We start from the raw sequence: 18,847 nt of genomic DNA on the forward strand, positions 1-18,847 counted from the left end.
CAAAAGCCTTTTACTACAAGCTTTGGGTTTAACAAAACAACGTTATGTGATGTTCCTAGAAAGCTAATCTCCTCCTGTGTTCACTGCATCAGTTTAGTTGCACTGGAAGAAAACCCTCTTTACTGCAAACAATATTATTAGCTTCGAGGCTGCTGGATACGGTCAAGGACTCTTGGTGTTCACCTAGATTGAGTTTTGGATTGTGAAATTCCAATTCAGGACCACAAGACAAGACCTGAGAGTATGTCAGAAGATATCCAGACAGGGCTTGCTTGCTTCCCCTCTCCCCAATCCAGAAATTGGCTCAGCTCATAATTAATAAGATCCCCCAACTTTTGTAATTATTCCATCTACTATGGGGTCTCCAAAAGAATGAGTCAGCTCAAGCACTATATTTCCTTGATAAGAATTTGGGTACTGAGCATACAAAATAAATCCCTCTGGTTTTATTGACTTGGCTAGACCTGGAAGCAAAATTCCAAGTTAATGTGAAATTGGTTTTATTGAGCTACCAAGTGAAACTTAATTACTACAGTCTGCTGCTGAACGTAAAGTCTGCACCCCTGATTCTCTTAGTAGCACCTGAACTTTCAATACTTGCCAATGAAAGTTCATTGGTTCTTCCAATACAGGATTGCCAGCTGGCTCCAGGCTTTTCAGGGCAGGTAAATCCAGACCTGGTTTTACCCTGCTGCCTGCAGGGAGCTGCTGTTCCAGTTTCCCAATGAAAAGCTGCAGGTCCATGAGTGCAGTGGGAGGTCAAACCAGAAGGGGGCCAGCCTATCCAAAATAAATGGAACCAGCCGGCAACCCTATAATTGGATGTGCTTGGGGGAATGGAGAGTCAAGAACTGCGTCCACTGTGTAAGACGAGGGGTCCTAAATCCAGTCCTTGAGGGTTGCAGCCCATCGGGTTTTTGGGATTTCCACAATGAATATTCACGAGACATATCTGCATAGAGTGGAGGCAGCGCACACAAATCTATCTCAGGGTTCTCAACCCAGCCCTTGGGACAACACCTAGCCAGTCAGGTTTTCAGGATATGCCCAATGAATATGCATGAGATGGATCTGCATGCCCTGCCTCCATGGCATGCAGATCCATCTCATCCACATTCATTGTGGATATCCTGAAAATCAAACGGATTTGCAGTCCTCAAGGTCCAGCTTTGGGACCCCCCCTCCTGCATAAGAAGACAGAAGTGTAATGAAGCATCAAAGCTTTGACGGGTTGGTGTTTTTTTGACAGCAAGCATCAGTGCAGATGTGTTCTGCTTTGCTGCAGGTATATCGGGGCACTGGGGGCGCGGGTGATCTGCGATAACATCCCAGGACTGGTGAATAAACAGCGGCAGCTTTGTCAGAAGCACCCGGATATCATGCAGTCTGTCGGGGAGGGGGCTAAGGAGTGGATTCGGGAATGCCAGCACCAATTCCGGCACCACCGCTGGAACTGCAGCACCCTGGATAGAGACCATACAGTCTTTGGCCGAGTTATGCTACGAAGTAGGTGTAATGTATTTTTTTTTCCTGTCTTCTCCCCCTGCCCCCACATGCTCACTACAGTTGAGACTAAATGCATTTATTGCTAGTTCCTGGCTCTGGCAGCTGATATCTTGGGGCTTAAGCCTCATGCAGACCTTGATGAAGTCTTTGCTTGCCAAGGTAACAGGATCACCTGGCTATGTACAACTTTGTGGTCTGTGGTTTTAAACTTTTTTCAGTTCATTGCATGCGACTTTAAGCCTCCTCTGGCTTATGAACTCCCCTCCCCATGTATACTGGTATTTGCAGGCTTGGTCTTAAATGGGGAAAAAAGCCCAAACTACAAGCCCCAGAATGCATTAGGATGGAAACTGAAAAGCCAGGTTGATTCTGAATTCTTATTCATTAAACAGTAATCAGAAGACTGGTGGCAATAAACCTTTTATTGGACTCCAGAAAAGGTTTTAAGCATTGTTACTCCGCATGATATTTTGGGGGCCCCTGTCAGTGCTACAGAAATGTCTGAATAAAGGGACCAGAAAAATAATGCAAATAAAATGTTGCTTGTATATAACAAATTTTGATATTTGTATGCAGACACAGAATGGGAGAAAAGCCTTAGTAAATCAGTCCCTACGTTTGTGCCTGAGGCGGTGGAGGCTGAAGTGACTTGCCCAAGGTCACAGGGAGCACCAGCAGGATTTGAACCCTGGCTTCCCTGGTTCTCAGCCTCCTGCTCTAATCCCTAGGCTACTCCCTTATTCCACTGTGCTCCACCTCTGTCCTTTCAGATCTCGCATTTCCAAGCTAAAAACACCCTAAACTCTTTAGTCTTTTTTTTTTATGAGGGAGCAGGTGCATCCCCTTAATCATTTTGTTCCCTTCTCTGCACTTTTTCTAGTTCCACTGTATCTTTTTTTGAGATGGGAGAACTGGAGCTGCACAGAGTATTCAAGGTGTGGTCCTGCTATGGATCGGGTCGGAGGCATTAGGAGGTTCTCCGTTTTATTCTCCAGTCCTCTCCAAATAATTCCTAACAATCTATTTGCTTTTTTGACCGACACCAGGATTTGAAAGATTTGACCACAGTGACACCAAAATCCTTTTCCTGGGTGGTGACACCTAATTCAGAGCCCAGCATCAGGTACCTATAATTTGGATTATTTTTCCTCATGTGCATCACTTTGCACTTTTCCACATTAAGGGGGTCGATTTTAAAAGAACCGCGCGGTTCCTGGTTCACGCACATGGATGTGGTTATTTTATAAAACGCGCGCGTCGGCGTTTGCGTGCCATAAAATGATTCCCGCGCGTGCATGCGCGCTGGATTTTAAAATCCGCACGTACATGTGCAGGCGGGTCGGGACTCGTGCACGCAGGGGGGGGGCATTTTATAAATTGTGCGCAGTGTCACGATCAGCCGGTTCCCAGTTCTCTCCCAGTCCATTCCAATTAAGGAACAGACTGGGAAGGAACTTCCCTATCTCCCTTCTTACTCTGCCTCCCTTCTCCCCTCTCCTTCCCGGCCCCTAAAACCCCTTTCCCCGCCTTTCTTTTCTTTATTTCAGAACATACTTTATCTGAATAGATGAAGTAAGTTCTGAGCGCCAGCCGGTTGTTAGTGCGCACTTCCCTGGAACAGGGCCTAATGATCGCTGTCCTGGCTGGCCCTCTCTCCACCCCTTTTTGATCTGCTGGCACTTCTGCGCGTACTGGCAGTTACACACGTGGCCGGGCTGTTTCTAAAATATGCTCGGCACGTGCTCGGCCCAGCCATGCACGTATCTGCCAGATCTTACGCATGCATTTTGAAATTCGGCTGCAAATTTCATCTGACATTTAGTTGCCCAGTTCCTCAGTCTGAGAAGGTTCTTCAGCAGTTTCTCACAGTCTGCTTGGTTGTTGTTTTTTTAACTACTTTGAATAATTTTATGTCACCTACATATCTGCAAACTGAAAAATCGCCTCACTCTGAAAATTTTTGGATTATTCATTATAGTAAATAGTGGGTGCTATTTGCAAATAGAGTGCACTATTTTCAGAAATGAATAACCCAAAAAAGCCAAAAAACCAAATTCTGAAAATAAAATTGGATCAGAAAAGAGGCCAGAAACGAATGAAACAAAAGGGCTGCATATTCGTAATGAATCTGCCCCAGTAGCAATCCCTGGGGTACATCCATGGCTTTACTTCAGCCCTTCCATGTTTGTTCATTTTGATCTCTTTCACCTGGTTTCACCATGGATCTTCCTAGCCTGGCACTTATCTTCCAGGCATTGGAGGACTAACCACGTCCGATGGAATAAACCTGCAAATATCTGCATTGGATCTGAATGGATCCAAGTTCCTCCAGATTTCTCAGGGAAAAAAAAAAAAAGAAATGAGATTGGTTTCAGAGCAGGCCAAAGCTGACCCTGTCATCTGGATCAATCTTTCACTCATCCCTAGTCTCACATGCTCACTGGAACAGGTAGGAGGGAAAAGATGTGAGAGCACAGGAGAACTGGCAACTCGTGTGTTCTGTAGGGTCCTTGTTCACAATCAAAATGGAGAGTAATGTTGTGTTTAAAATGATGCCTGTTTCCTGAAATTATATTTTTGTAACTGAATTCCCAGCTTGCAGTGAGACAGTAACTCGCCATCTGAGTGCCTGACCTCCTGCCAGGCCTTCTGTCCAAATATTTATATATCCTATTACTGTTTATGCATTACACTGTTCGGCCGAGGTATCCCATAAACGGCTACTTCTCAAAGCACTAATAATCTCCTATTACCACTTGATTAATTTATATAACAAGTCAAACTTGTAATGAGATAATGCAACATGTTAAATAAACCAGCCAGCGAGCTTGTCGAGGTGGGGGAAGGAGAAGCAGCAATTGTTGCATATGAGAGACTATGCAGGTGGGGGAAGAGCTGTGGCGTGTTTGGGGGTTTCTGAAACTTCTGGATGCCTTGTAAAACATTTTGTGTTTTGTGAAACACATCTGCACTCTTGTCACCAACCCCCTGGCCCTCAACCAAACAGAATCCTACTGTTTCTTCGAGAGATGGTATAGGAAAAGCCAGGGGAAGAAAATCATGCATTTGTGAACATTTTCCAGTACTTCTTGACATAACCTTATGGAAAATTACCTCAACCTGATCAATAGGATAAATTCCAGGTCCATGGCTGACCTTCACTCCAAATCTTATCCTGATCAGTCCATATTGAAGAACGTTATTGTCCCTTAACACAAATGGACAGATTCAACCACCACATGTGTTTTCCCAACTCAAGTTGAAAAGCACCAACAACTAGGGATGTGCATTTGTTACATCTGTTTCATTGGGTATGCATGGGAAAACGGATCGTAGGCTTGTATCTCATGATTATAATGACACACATACTCTCCGTTTCTTATGTATACTAGAAAGTTGGCGAGGTATGTACGTGCCTGCCAAAACAGATGTGAGGAATGCACATCCCTGCCACTGGAAGCTGGTGGATACTTTCCTGCTCTTATAAGCATTTTTAACCCAGGGTCTTCTGAAGCCACAAAAAGTCATTCTGTTCCCTGTTAGCTAGCTGGAGCTAACTTTTGAAAACTGGTGATTTGTATTCCTTATAGGTATGATGATGTGTGCAGAAGACAGCCGATCACCTTAGAGCAACAGTTCACAAGCTGGCCCTCAGAGCCCATCTGGCACGTTTGTTTATTTATTTAAATAAATTGCCCAAGGTGATGTACAATTAAATAAAAACAATCAACAAAACAGCCAACATCTGTAATGCACACACAAGATAAAAATAAAATACTGAATAGCTCAGCCTGACAAGTTTGCTTTTCAAGATGCTACATCTCTAATGAACATGCAGGAGGCATATTTGCATGGAAGAATGACCTAGTGTTTAGACCAATAGGCTGAGAACCAGGGAAGCTCAGGGTTCAAGTCCAGTTTCTCCCACAGACATATTTTGGGTATGTTGCGTTATCTCTCATTGCCTCAGGTACCCACAGGTTTTAAGCTCTTTGGGATTAGGGATTTATTGTACCTGAATACACATCATCATTGTACAATGCTGCATACATCCAGTAACACTATGGAAATGATGATTATTATACTTTGGAGGTTTTGATATTTGTTGCATACAAATATCAAAATTTGTTATATACAAGCAACATTTTATTTGCATTATTTTTCTGGTCCCTTTATTCAGACATTTCTGTAGCACTGACAGGGGCCCCCAAAATATCATGCGGAGTAACAATGCTTAAAACCTTTTCTGGAGTCCAATAAAAGGTTTATTGCCACCTTCTGGGCATAGGGACACCTTGCTACCAATGAAGAGATGTGAACCAAACTTAAAATAAAATAGTGCGGAATGAGTTAAGAGGGAATGGTTGTTGACGCTATCAAACGGAAACTAACTGGTAGCAGATTTAAAACACAAGCAATTTTCCCCTCCATCTTCAGCTGTCAGTATTTTTCTGCTATAAATCTCTCATCATCAACTCATGTTTGCCATAGGGCAGATAAGTGGACAGATATTGTATTTATCTATAATACTGCAGATCTGTACTCAGATTTCCTTGTTCCTGAGCAGAACCTCCCTCTCACCCAACCTTTTCCAAGCCAGTGCCCTTCCTGCCCCTGCTGGTCTCCTTCTGCATGAGAAAGACCTTTGTTTTGTTTCACCTCGTTTCTCGTCTCGTTTACTAGTATTTTGTTTTGGTGTGCGCTAAATCATAAAACTAGTCCATGCATGCTGAAAATGAAAAAATTAAACAAAACAACATTTGTATTTTGTGTGTGTGTGTGTGTGTGTGTGCTGTTTTGATAGGAAACAATACAAAACAACCAAGTCCAGATTTAAGATTTTGGCACAAGTGGCAGAGTGCCATGGTCCTAGAGCAAGCAGAAGCAGGTTCATGTTTGGCCTGAATATTTAGCGTGTTCAAAATCTGGCACGTTAAACATTTGCCTACATTGCCTATCCCTAAAGCCAGGCCTGAAAAACAACAAATGTTGTGACAGCACATCCCCTTAGTTTCAGTGGCAAACATCCTGCCCCGCTCACTGCAGAACAGGAACCACGCAGACACTGGACTTTGAGGTCTTCAGTGCCTTGCCCTATCCACGGTCTCCGGCTGCAGGAGAGCACGTTTTCCGTGTGCAGCTGGGGAATCAGTGCATCAGAGGATAACTGGCAGCATCTGACTGGGCACCAGGCATGGGAGGGAGTGGAAGGAGAGTTGGGGGCGTTTGTGAAACAGAGAGGTGGAAATAGAGCTCTGTAAAAATGTTAGGTGATGCGCTGTTTCACTGAACTAACTTAATCCATTTGTGACAAGGCGCAGAGAGTTCCACCCCCTGCAGGACATCTGCTCCTTTAGGAAATCAGCATCTTTTCACTCTTTCTACTACTACCACAAATGATCACTTCCATAGCGCTAGTCAAAACACACATGAGCCAGTCCCTGCTCAGAAGAGCTTGCAAACTAAAGACAAACGTAAAAGACAAGAGACTTTGGGAATTTCATTTATTATGACTGAGCAAACTGTAGAGATGGGCAACGTAAATGCTCCGCTCAATTTATTTAAAGTATATGGACGTAAGTTTAAAAAACAGCATTTTATATGGCCTTTTCAGAAATATTACTGAAAAATTAGTAAATGTTTGATTGTAATTTCTGCTGTATATACGCCCCCCGGGACTGCTGCGCCCTAGCCCATGGCTTAGGTTGGCCCTTATGGGAAATCGGCCCCTGTGTGCGCTGCCTTTGTAAATAATTTTTTCAGAGTTATTGGCAGTGTGTGCTTCTTTCGCAAATCAACTTCTTGTCAGTATTATTGGTGCCTTGCACTTTTCTGTAATGTTCCCCAGTGTTCTACCTACGTTCCAGAACAATCTGCCTGGGTAAATTGCTTTTTCTCTCCAGGTTTCTAACAAAGAAATCTCATTTCTGTATCGTTTCATATAAATGTACAATAAGGGCCAGTAAAAATGAAGCAGCAGTGACCGCCAGGTGATTTATTTCCTGTTGGGTTAAGGGTTACCTTTGCATCAGATGCATAATGCATCCAGGACACTAATGTCTTACATCAGGAAATGCCCTAAATCCAGAAATGTTTCATTCTTAAAAGTTTTTATATTAAGAACCTTACTATACTTTAAGAGAGTATTTTAGCTGTTAAGTGTTAACACTGTTTAAATTGTCTTTTATATTTGTCTTTTGTATTTTTTTTAATTTTGTATGTTTTATTGTATATTGCTTAGGCCTTTTAGTGTTAAGTGATTAGCAAATTTTAATAAATGTAAAGGAAATATCCAACAGAGGCTGATATTATTGCAACTGAACAAATCTTTTAAAAAAAAAGTTAATAATGTCCTTTCCATGGTTTTATTTTCCAGCAAAATTGCAAAAGCTTTGGGCCGTAGATAAGGGTCCTTTTTCATAGTCCCTGCACCCTCTCCAGGACCTCTAGCTAGTTGCTTTATCAGATTATTGGGACTAGAAGGAATGGGCCCACATTCCAGATTCTTGCCTTAGTAGCAGGAACCAGTCTGCGTGCCAGCATGCAGAACGGTTTCCTATTGGCTCCTTTTCTGCTGGTTAGGCTGATCCAGTCCTGAGTTTTACCCCTATTGCCTGCCTGAACTTGTAGCTCTTGCTTTGTTTTAGGGAAACCAGAACCAGACCGTGCGGGCAAAGGGAATAATACCAGGGCTGGGTCAGCCGGACCAGCAGAAATAAGAGCCCTGGAAGGGGAAGGGTGTGACATGAGAGAGGAGCTAATTATTGCAACCATGAGACTGGCAGAAGAATGCACTGAGGGCATCAGCTGAGGAGGTTTCTCTTGTAGCCATCAACCAGCAGGAGATTTTTAGATCATCCTGCGTTGCAGTGAAGGAGAAGGGGAAAATATCACTGGGAAAGAACTGCCTTTACTGATGTGCGCTTTTTCTTCTGTCTGGCAGGCAGCAGGGAGACGGCCTTCGTGTACGCCATCTCTTCCGCTGGCGTGGCGTACGCCATCACCCGGGCGTGCAGCCAGGGTGAGCTGAAAACCTGCAGCTGCGACCCGCACAAGAAGGGCCACTTCAAGGACGAGACAGAGGAGTTTGACTGGGGGGGCTGCAGCGACAACATCCATTACGGCATTAGGTTTGCCAAAGCTTTTGTGGATGCCAAGGAGAAGAAGGGAAAAGACGCCCGGGCACTCATGAACCGGCACAACAATCGGTGCGGGAGGACGGTGAGTAGCAAAGCTTTATAAGCAGCTAAACTGCCGGGGCTCCCCCCCCCCCCCCCGCTATAACCCACAGAAGGGCTCTGCCGGCTCCTGGGCTCCTCTGAACTGCGCCAGTCACTGAGAGATGGGGCACAGAGAGCACAACCGCAGGAAATAACGCAGGAGGATGGACAAATAGCTTGACGACAGCATGGACATCTGATTAGTTTGCTGCAGCCGTTTCCATGTTCAGGTTCTAGCAAACCGCAGGATATCATTCCTGGGCTCGGCATAATAATTACATTGACAAGCATTTGGATTTGCCTCAGTGCCTTTCATCCAAACAAGAGTGCCAAAGGGCAGGCTGGTGTGACTGCTCCCTTTCCATTGTGAGGACGCTGCGTGAGCGCTCCTGAAGGGTGCGACGGGAAAGCGGCGCTACCGGGCAACTCCGTGTCACCTAGGACAGGCTCAGCCAGTCCTGCCTTTACCCGGCGGGAGGCCCAAGAGAAGCATTAAACACATGAAATCAGACTGCAACTTTGCGTGCAGGCGTGCGGTGGGGGAGAAAAGCAGGACTGGACTCTGCCTATCCCTTCTGACCTGGAACTCTCGGGTCACTTTATCCTAGGGATTCGAACGCACGTACCAGAGGTCCTCACGTGGAACGCACATCTGGGGAGAATTTGCCTTACAATTAGGAAGGCTTTTAGCAGTCCTCCCCCCCCCCCCCCCCAGAAAAAGTTCAGATTATTTTTCACAGGGATTCTCCCTAGGTAAACGGTTATTTACCCAGGCATAAACCCACTTTGAAGGTTGCCTTCGTCTCCCCTCAGTGCACGCGCTGCAGGACCAGGGACATCCCGGCAAAGTTCGCACAGGGAGTTTATTTTTAACTCGCTGCATCTGCTTCTCAGCAAGAACTTTGCACCTGGCTCCCTGGCTCTAAAGTGCAACACATTTTCAAAGGGAAACTCCGCAGGGACTTTCCCTTTGAAAATGAGGTTGTAGGCAATGGGTACAAAGTGGGGTGCTTTGCTTTAGCTGATGTTTCATGTTACTTTTTTTCATTTCCCCATTTAATGCACATTAAAACCATTTAATGCACACTAAGATGGAAAAACAATAGGGATGTCCATTTGATTCCTCTGATTCAGTGGTACGCGTGTAACTCACCTACTTCATTATACATGCGGGAAAAGGAATAGTAGGTCTGTATCTCATTATTAAAACTACCTGCTGAATTGGAGGAAACAAATTTACATCCCTACAAAACAACACAAAATTGAATTTGTTTCTCTTTCGTTTTGTTTTGAAAATGACACGAAATGGAACAGCTTTTGTTGTTATCTCTGTGTCCTTCTGAAATGAAAGCACATCCCTGGAACAATGTTTCTACAAGCCCGTGAGCTCCGTGGGCAGTCTGAAAATTTGCCTCTCCATGCACACATCTGTTGAGATCTAAGACGTGAGCGCTGTATGTTTTTAAATCAGTTTTAGATACTGCAATCTGCAAATGGAGAAAAGTGGGAAGTATTTCTGGTGGTAGAAGAGGGACTCTCCCTTCAAGATAGAGAGAGAAAGTTGATAGTTCTGGGAGCATTTAGCTTTATTTACTTCAGGCCAATTCAGAAAAACATGCGGGAGAGCGGGCGCGCGCCCGCTCTCCCGGCACGCCACAGGCCACTCTCCTGGGTGCGCGATTCAGGAGGGTGGCCTATGCAAATTAGGGCTCGCGGTAAAAGGAGGCGCTAGGGGCATTAGCGCGTCCCTAGTGCCTCCTTTTTGACAGGAGCGGCGGCTGTCAGCGGGTTTGACAGCTGATGCTCAATTTTGATGGCGTCGGTTCTCGAGCCCGCTGACAGCCACGGGTTCGGAAAACGGACACCGGCATAATTGAGCGACCATCTCCCGACCCGCGGGCCATCTTCCGAGCCTTTGGGTAGGCGCTAATTTCTGAAAGTAAAATGTGTGGCTTGGCTGCACATTTTACTTTCTGTATCGCGCAGGAATAACTAATAGGCCCATCAACATGCATTTGCATGTTGCGGGCGCTATTAGTTTCGGGGGGGTTGAATAAGGGGTAAAGCTAGCGCGTTGAAAACGCGCATCCAAATGCGGGTTAACAGTGCGCTCCACCGGAGCGCACTATACTGTATCGGCCTGTTAGTGAAGTTTTAGAAGCATATAAATTAGAAGCAGATTTTTTATGAACAATTTGTGTGCTTTATGTTTTTATTTTTTCCTTAATTTTTTTGATATGATAGAATGATTTGTGTGTGGTTTTTGTGACAACTCACCCTGAGCACCACAGTAGAAAAGTTGCGTAAGATATCCAAAATAATAATCTATAACTCTAGAAGACAAATGGGAAGGAGCAGTTAGGGAAAACTTGCAGGGCAGGACAAGAAAGAAGAACTATGAACTCAACTGGATAAAGTTTGTAATTCTAATAATGAGGAAGAGCAGGGGATGGTCAGGACATCTTTAGAAATGTCCTTGAGGGTTTCTCTTCTTCTTCTTCCCTCTCAGGCGGTGAAACGCTACATGAAGAAAGAGTGCAAGTGTCATGGAGTCAGCGGGTCTTGCACATTAAGGACTTGCTGGTCGGTGATGTCCGACTTTCGAAAAACAGGGGACTACCTTAGGAAGAAATACAATGGCGCCATCCAAGTTACCATGAACCAGTACGGCTCCGGTTTCACTGTAGCCAACAAGAATTTCAGGAACGCCACGAAAAATGACCTGGTGTATTTTGAGAACTCCCCTGACTACTGCCTGAGGGATAAGTCTGCAGGTGAAGTCAACCAGTGTGTTTGTTTGCTTTTGCAGGGAGCTCCTGCGGATAACAGGGCAGGCGAGTTGTGTTTTGGGTGCCTTTTAACCTAGTGTTTTACAAGCTGCTTTAGTTCAGATCCCACATAGAAATTGCCATATGAACAAAATCCTTTCTAATCAAATAGTTATGGATTACAGTTATGGATTACCTCCTTCTTTTCTTGCTCACCCATCTTTTACCACAGAAAATATAAAATCACAATTCCCTTGAAGCAGGCCCTTCATCCTAACTAACCAGGCAGTCCACCATTTTGAAATGCTATCATGGGAGTGCATAATACAGAGCTGCTCAATTACCCCATTTACAACAAAATTACTTTGTAATGTTTATTTATACTTGTAATGTTATTCTACAATATTATTTTATCCATACCTTTAGAGGGTTAGAGTCAAGTGCCATATTGCACTATATTTTAATGTCATACATCAATGGGGGCATGACTTGTAGGCCAGAAGCATAAGTACTTTAGTGTCACAGACACCAACATACCATGCTGAACAAAGGTCCCGCCTCTTTGTCACATGAGCACTGGCACAGTCACATGCAATGCACTGCATGAGTGCCATGGTACAGATGACGACAGCATTTCTGTTCTCTCATCAGGGGCACCCGATTCAACACACTTTGACTGTGTCAGTGCACACGAGACAAAGAGGTACTTTGTCTTACGGAATTCTAGTGTCCAGATAAAAGGGAGAGCAGGAGCCTCACTGAAAACTCAGTTCCACTGTGAGCTTGTTGCTCCTGGGTGCATTCATTTTGTACCAGGGCTGTCGTGTGCTGTCAGCAAGCCCCTCACTACCCACCAGCAATTCTCTGGCTTCTGGCTTACAATGAATACACCCAGGAGGAGGAAAAGCATTATGCTCCAGGTAGGACTGAATCTAAAAGCAGCTGGGCAGGTGCTCGTTGACCTGAAACTAAATCTTCCTGGATTCTGGCACAAGAGTCTTGCTTTTGCACGCCCTTGCACGTGTGTTGTATGTTATACGATGGCACGGCTCTTGTGTGTGCAATCCTATAATGCGACTAATTATCTGTTGGGGGGGGGGAGGAAAGGATCTGAGGTACTCTTCAGACCGATTACGCATCCCAGCATGCTTGCAGTCAGCTGCAGTTATAAGCTCCTGCGCTTCTCTCTTCCTTCGAATCAGAAGATTGTATTTCCCTCCCTCCCAGCATTGCTTTATCATGACCATGCAGCCCTGGACTTCTTCCTTAGAGGGCCAGAGGTCTTGGCTGTAATAATTGGGCCGTGCATGGTTTAACAAGACAGTTAGATGAGCTCACCTCTTGTGTTGAAGCTGAATGAGAAAATATCAGTTATATATAGCAATGTTCCACTGGCGTAGCCCTGCCTCGCTTAAAAGGAGATGCTTTTAATAGCCTGGCTGGTTATACCAGAAGAAGCTGAATTTTTGTAGGCACTATGGCCAATAAACTCACCCATTCATAAAACCTTAGTTCATCTGAATAAGGGCACCCAGTTTCCAAGAACTCTCCTAGCATAATAAGAATTACACACACCATCCCAAAATTTCTCTTTAAGAACTTCATAACTACTCCCAGGGAGGGCTGGGGGTTGACCTTGATGGGCATTGCATCCCGTCACTCTCCACCAGTTCAGTTAAACTCTTTCTACCTTCCGCCAGCAGCAACCCCCGACCCCCTTCCACAACGCAGGGAGAATGGGAGGCCACAGAGAAAGATGAAAAGGAGTTTTATTAGCAAAAGAATGCAAGCACTATCAGCGGGAATTATCTCTGAAGGGATAAAGCAGGTCGGCCACGTCACGTGAGATCAGAGGAGCCAGAAGCAGGGGAATGTCCACATGGAGAGAGGTCAAGTGCTCTAGTGAAGCCGCTTCTGACCTTTTCCCTGCTTCACATCCAACCAAATTCAAGATCCTCCAAAGCATCATTTTTTTAAGTTGTCCCCACTCTCCTCCAGTTTTAATCGTAGAAGTGCTGTAATAAACTCTCAGGCATAAACGTATGATCTGTCTGCTCTGCTTTTAACTCCTAATCTAACGCGCTGGGGTGGTCTTCAGGAGTCCATGCTGGGACTGAATCCCAGGCTCAGAATTATTGTTCTGGTGGGTGGAACTTGAATTGGGAAGTTAGGAGTAATGAAGAGCCTAAATGTGGATGGGGTAGGGGGTGAAACAAGCATCGTCTCCAGTCATCCCCATGAACACTTCTCAAGTATAATGCTTGTCTGAAATTAAAATTAAATACAAATTTCTTTTGAAAACTTATATATTTTAAGAAGCCCACACTTCTTTAGGAAAACATAAGTGGCTTTTAAAAAAACCAAGAAAAAAACCCCCTTCTTAGCTACTGGTGCAAACCTGTCCCCAGCAGCGACTTCTGAGCTATCAGTGCAAAGTAAGAGCAGCCACCCCCTGTTCTACCAGGCATCTGCTCCTGGGCTCCCTGTAACCTTTTCTCAGGCAGTGAGCAAGCGCAAAGTGGATAATTGTGGAGGAGTGAAGAATGTTAAGAGCCTGGGGCAGACTCCTGAGCAAAGCAAGCAAAAGCCAGGAGAAGACACTCAACTCAGTGAGTGGGCTCTCAGCCTACGGCTACGCTGTTTACAGAGCTCAACACACTCCCCCTTTTCTTGGAGAGCAGTGGTGGAGTGGTAGAATAAGTTGATCAAATAGCTCCAAGTTACAACCAGTCCTGCTTTTATATCCACCGTATCTATGGACTTGTACTTCCAATTTCTCTAGGAAAAGCCAGCCAGAACCAGGATTGCCTCAGCCGCCGGGGTGGCCAATTCCAGGCCTCGAGAGCAACAAAAAGACCTGGTTTTCATAATACAATGAATATGCATGAGAGAGGTTTGCATACAGTAGAGGCAGTGCATGCAAATCTATCTCGTGCATATTCATTGTGGATTTCCTAAAAAACCTAGCCTGTTTGTGGCTCTCAAGGACCAGAGTTGGCCACCCCTGACCTAAGCCATCTAGTTACCTCAGGGGAGAAGTGTGGATTAGGCACTGGGTGTGCCCGCATACAAAGGGTCTTTCTCAATGACCCAAAATGCTGTCTTGAGCAAACAGTGTCAACAGTGAACCTTCCTTCTCTAATACACCTCCTTCTGAAGTGGTCCTGCAGCATCTTGATCCCACCAGGTGTCCTACCAGGACATTTCATGGCTGAGGCAGCTGCTTCTGAAAATATGTAATTACGATGCTAGGATGTTGTTTGGAATATGAACTGAGTGACTGCCATAATGTTCTGCCTTCTTGGGATACACTGATCATGGTACTCAACCACTTGCAGCGTGTTTAAGGGAAGTGGGGAGAGAGGTCCCCGGTGGTAGGATGACTAGAAGACTCCAAAAATATAAATGAAATAAAAAATGGTTGTGTTAACTTGACAATAGCTTTCAGGTTAGCAAGGGGCACCCTGGTATCTAGGGAGCTGTAGTGCAGATTCGTAGGTTCCATGGAGCATAACAAGACATTGTGCACCCCATCCAGGAGACGTAGATTCAGCTGAGCATCCCACAATAAATGCATTGGTAAGAGTAAAGCTCCATGTTTTGTTTATCTCCCAGGTTCCCTGGGCACATCTGGGAGAGTGTGCAACAAGCTGTCACGTGGGACAGATGGCTGCGAGGTCATGTGCTGCGGCCGGGGCTACGACACTACACGCGTCACCCGCCTGAGCAAGTGCGAGTGCAAATTCCACTGGTGCTGCGCCGTCAAGTGCAAGGAGTGCGAGGAGACTGTGGACGTGCACACGTGCAAAGCACCGAAGCGCGCCGAATGGCTGGACCAAACCTGAGACCACCTCCTGTGCGCTCCTGACTATTTCTACAAGAACGCTCCCCCATCCCTTAGGATCAACTTACCCTCCTTCCCCCCCCCCCCCCCCCCCCCCAACCACTCTCAAGCCCATGGAATTGTGGGAGCTGTAGTTCAACTAAATGGCTTATATTTAATGAATCCTGCCTTCCCTACCCCCACCAAAGCACTAAGGGAAGATTTTATTTCCCAGGAGTCACCATGGACCCTTGCAACCCTTTAATAAAAAATAAATTCCCTTAGGCATAAGGGGTTTGCATAGCCTGCAGTCTGTGTGGCTGTTTCGGAAGGGGACAGCCAAGAGCCAATGGACTGATAGAAGCTGAAGTAGAGCGGCTGCTGGTCTTTTTTTTCTACCTAAGGAATTAAAAGCTGCATCGAATATACTTTAACCAGAAAAACTGGTACAACAACCAGGCACGCATATCATTGTTTTTATTATATTCCTTTGCAACGCTGCTTGCAGATGCTCCTAAAGCTTGAATATTTCTCCTCTTCTGCATGCAACTTTTCCTGAGGACCCCCCTGATGCACTCTGGGAATGAGCCATGCCACCATGCAAGGGCCTCTTTCACCCAATCTGACATGACCCTGTGGAGTTACAAGACTACCAGGAGATAGAGAAGAGACAAGCAGCAAAGGAACGCTAGATAAGACAATTATCATAGGACAAGAAGCCTATGAAAAATAGATACACGTAAACTAATACAACAAGGCAACCTGGTTGTTCGTACACTTGCTTGTGCGTTGTGTATACTGCTTTAATATTTTTTAAGGAAAAAAATGGTATTATAAACCTGTATTAGAAATTTCCCAGAGTTTTGCTGTGCCTTCCTGTAAAGAGAACAAGTGTTGATCCTCTCAGGCAATTCTTTCACTATGAGTCGCATTTCCAAAGCTGCAGTGGTTGGGGGAGGGTTTGGCACAATGGTAAACCCAAGTGATATTACGGCGGTAACTAGGCCCTGTTGCACTAAAGAAGCTTTAAAACTATGTAAAACAATCGATAGAAAAGAAAAACAAAAAAAACCCCACACCTGTCCTGGTGACTGCACAAGCAGTGAGACTAGTCAGGATCTCCACCAGAAATATGAATGAGATACATTTGCATACATGGTGGGGGGGAGGCCCAGTACATGCAAATGTATCTCATGCATATTCATTATGGAGATTCTGAAAACCCAACTGGCTGTGCATTTACCAGAATAGTTTTGGAACCACTGATGTATAAAGTCAAGAATTACAAAAGTCTTGGGTCTACAGGTCATCTTCATTCAGGGGCATCGTAGACCTCCTCTGTATGACTCCAGCTTTAACACACATGCAGCCAAGGAAAGCACAAAAAAATGGAACGCGTTAGCCATTTAATGCCACGTAATGGATGAAGCCAATATGTAGCTGCCACGCTGAATACGTATCACTTGTAGCTATCACAGGAGGGACACTAAAGTTTATGGAATTTATAGCAAGAGTGAGAATCAAGAACTCATCAAATTGTCTTTATTAGAAGAACTTCAACAGCAGCATGAATGGAGAAGATTTGGCACTGTCCTCCCAACATGTTTTGCAGCTACCTGCTGCTTTGCCAGGGTCAACATGGGACAAATGTTTAAGTGTGTCTTGCTACAGGCTTCAGGATTGGGAGCTTGACTGCCTTGGTAGCTGTTGAAGCACTGGGGTCAGCTTGCCCGAGCGACACTGCTAGATGTAGAATTTCCTATAGAAATTTATAGAGGCAAATTATGTGGCAGGGAACAGAGGAAAGCAGTGGAGATGAGGGTGAGAGGGAACCTCTACTCTAACTAGAAGGCGACCAAATGACTCCCAGGCAGAACCAGTCCTGGTCTTTATCCTGTTGCAGCGATGGCCATGAAGCTTCAGTTTCTGTGTGAGAAAGGTGTAGTGGGACAAAAATCGAGGATAGACTCAGCAGATAAAGACCAAAAGGCCCGTCTAGTCTACGCAGCAGCTATTTTATGCGCATTTGACCAAAACAGATCAAATTTCCACAAGGAACCCCAAATCCCATTGTGTAGAATTGCAACTGCTATTCCGTGCAGGTTTCTCCATGCCATGACAGAGTTCTCTGTTCATCTTAAGGCACAGGATCTCAGACTTCACTAGCATTTGATTTCTTTATAATTTACATTTTTTAATTGCTACTACATCCAAGCTTACAGCAGATTAGACACACAAAAACAAAAATGTAAAATTATTGTTCTGATTTTATTATCTAAAACCAGTTCAAACAGTCCAAAAAAATATACAGTTGAAAATACCATAAACAACCACCGTGACCACCTCAAGATCCTCCCACCAACCTTTCCCTTCTACAATCATGACCACTCCCCATTCAGCCACCACAGAACCAAAATCTGCATATTGAAACTAAGCGGAATAGTCTATTCATAAGAACATAAGAATATAATGTTGATTCAACCGCTGAAGAAATGTTCCCATCTAAAGTAAGTTTTGAATCCAATCTAATTCTGAAGTTACGTATCCATGAATTGTGATCTGAAAATCTGGGTTTGGCTTTATCTTCTCAACCCATAGAGCTTCTGCTTTACTGGCAGGCACTGTGTGCCTTAATGCGATTACTAACCTTAACCAATAAACCTTGATACTGTTGATGCAACTCCATCATTGCTGTCTGCTTCTACGGCAGGGGAAAAGAGGAATTGGATTCAGACAGCGACCATCGAGGGCCCTGACTTGTGCGATCTGGGGAACTGATGTGCAGACATGAGGGAAAAAAATACAGGACTGCTTTTACAGCCAAGTCCGTAAGCAAAGCACGTGAAACAGCACTGTTTGAATTTTCAGGAAGGCTCATCACCCAGTAAAAACTGCTGCTAGCAGTACATTTTTTTATGGGTTATCATAAGGCTTGGGGATAACTGCACGGAGCGGCAGTTGCTACTCTTAAGAGAAACATGGGGGTAACCTGCATGGTGCGGCGGATACTACCATGGGACGCTTGCTGGGCAGACTGGATGGACCATTTTGGTCCTTTTCTGCCGTCATTTCTATGTACTTTCACAATGACGATTACAGCGTTTGCTGCTGTTGGTGTTCTTTCAGTTGATATTACAATAGCTTGATAAATTGTTCACTTAAATATTTTGCAATGTGCTCTTCCAGCTAAAGCCTGTACATCATCAGCTGGCTTTTATACACAGGAAATCCAGCATTCAAGAGCCTCCGTGCACTTTTGGTGCACAGGATATTTTTGACTCCTTTGAATTCTGGTTCCTTTTCATATTTTTCGAGCAAAGCAAATCATTTAGGGTCAATAACACTTTCAAATCATTACGTTAGGGGAGGGGGGGGGGGGACCTGTACCTTTCTCCCCACCCAAAAAATTGTAAAAGAAAATAAAACAATCCTCCGTAGGTGGGATCCAGCCTTGGTTAAAACTGGAGTTGGAAGAGAACATGAAAATAAAAAAGGTCATTGTAAAGGCCTGCTCTTTCACCATGATCTGT

The 18,847-nt window shown here is 44.7% G+C and overlaps 1 protein-coding gene across 5 annotated transcripts in view; it reads left to right on the top strand.

Moving 5' to 3' along the window:
* Window positions 1-18,028, top strand: part of WNT2B (Wnt family member 2B) — a 57,908-nt gene extending 39,880 nt beyond the window's left edge. For all 5 annotated transcript variants that reach the window (XM_029573455.1, XM_029573451.1, XM_029573454.1 and 2 more), the window contains 4 exons: window positions 1,286-1,506; window positions 8,450-8,727; window positions 11,236-11,500; window positions 15,110-18,028. In XM_029573455.1, the coding sequence (XP_029429315.1) occupies window positions 1,286-1,506; window positions 8,450-8,727; window positions 11,236-11,500; window positions 15,110-15,339 (994 nt within the window). In that variant the 3' untranslated portion in view covers window positions 15,340-18,028. The remainder of the gene's footprint in view (window positions 1-1,285; window positions 1,507-8,449; window positions 8,728-11,235; window positions 11,501-15,109) is intronic.
* Window positions 18,029-18,847: the final 819 nt, after the last annotated feature.

The sequence above is a fragment of the Rhinatrema bivittatum genome, chromosome 12 (assembly GCF_901001135.1).
Source record: "Rhinatrema bivittatum chromosome 12, aRhiBiv1.1, whole genome shotgun sequence".
Taxonomy (NCBI): Eukaryota; Metazoa; Chordata; class Amphibia; order Gymnophiona; family Rhinatrematidae; genus Rhinatrema; species Rhinatrema bivittatum.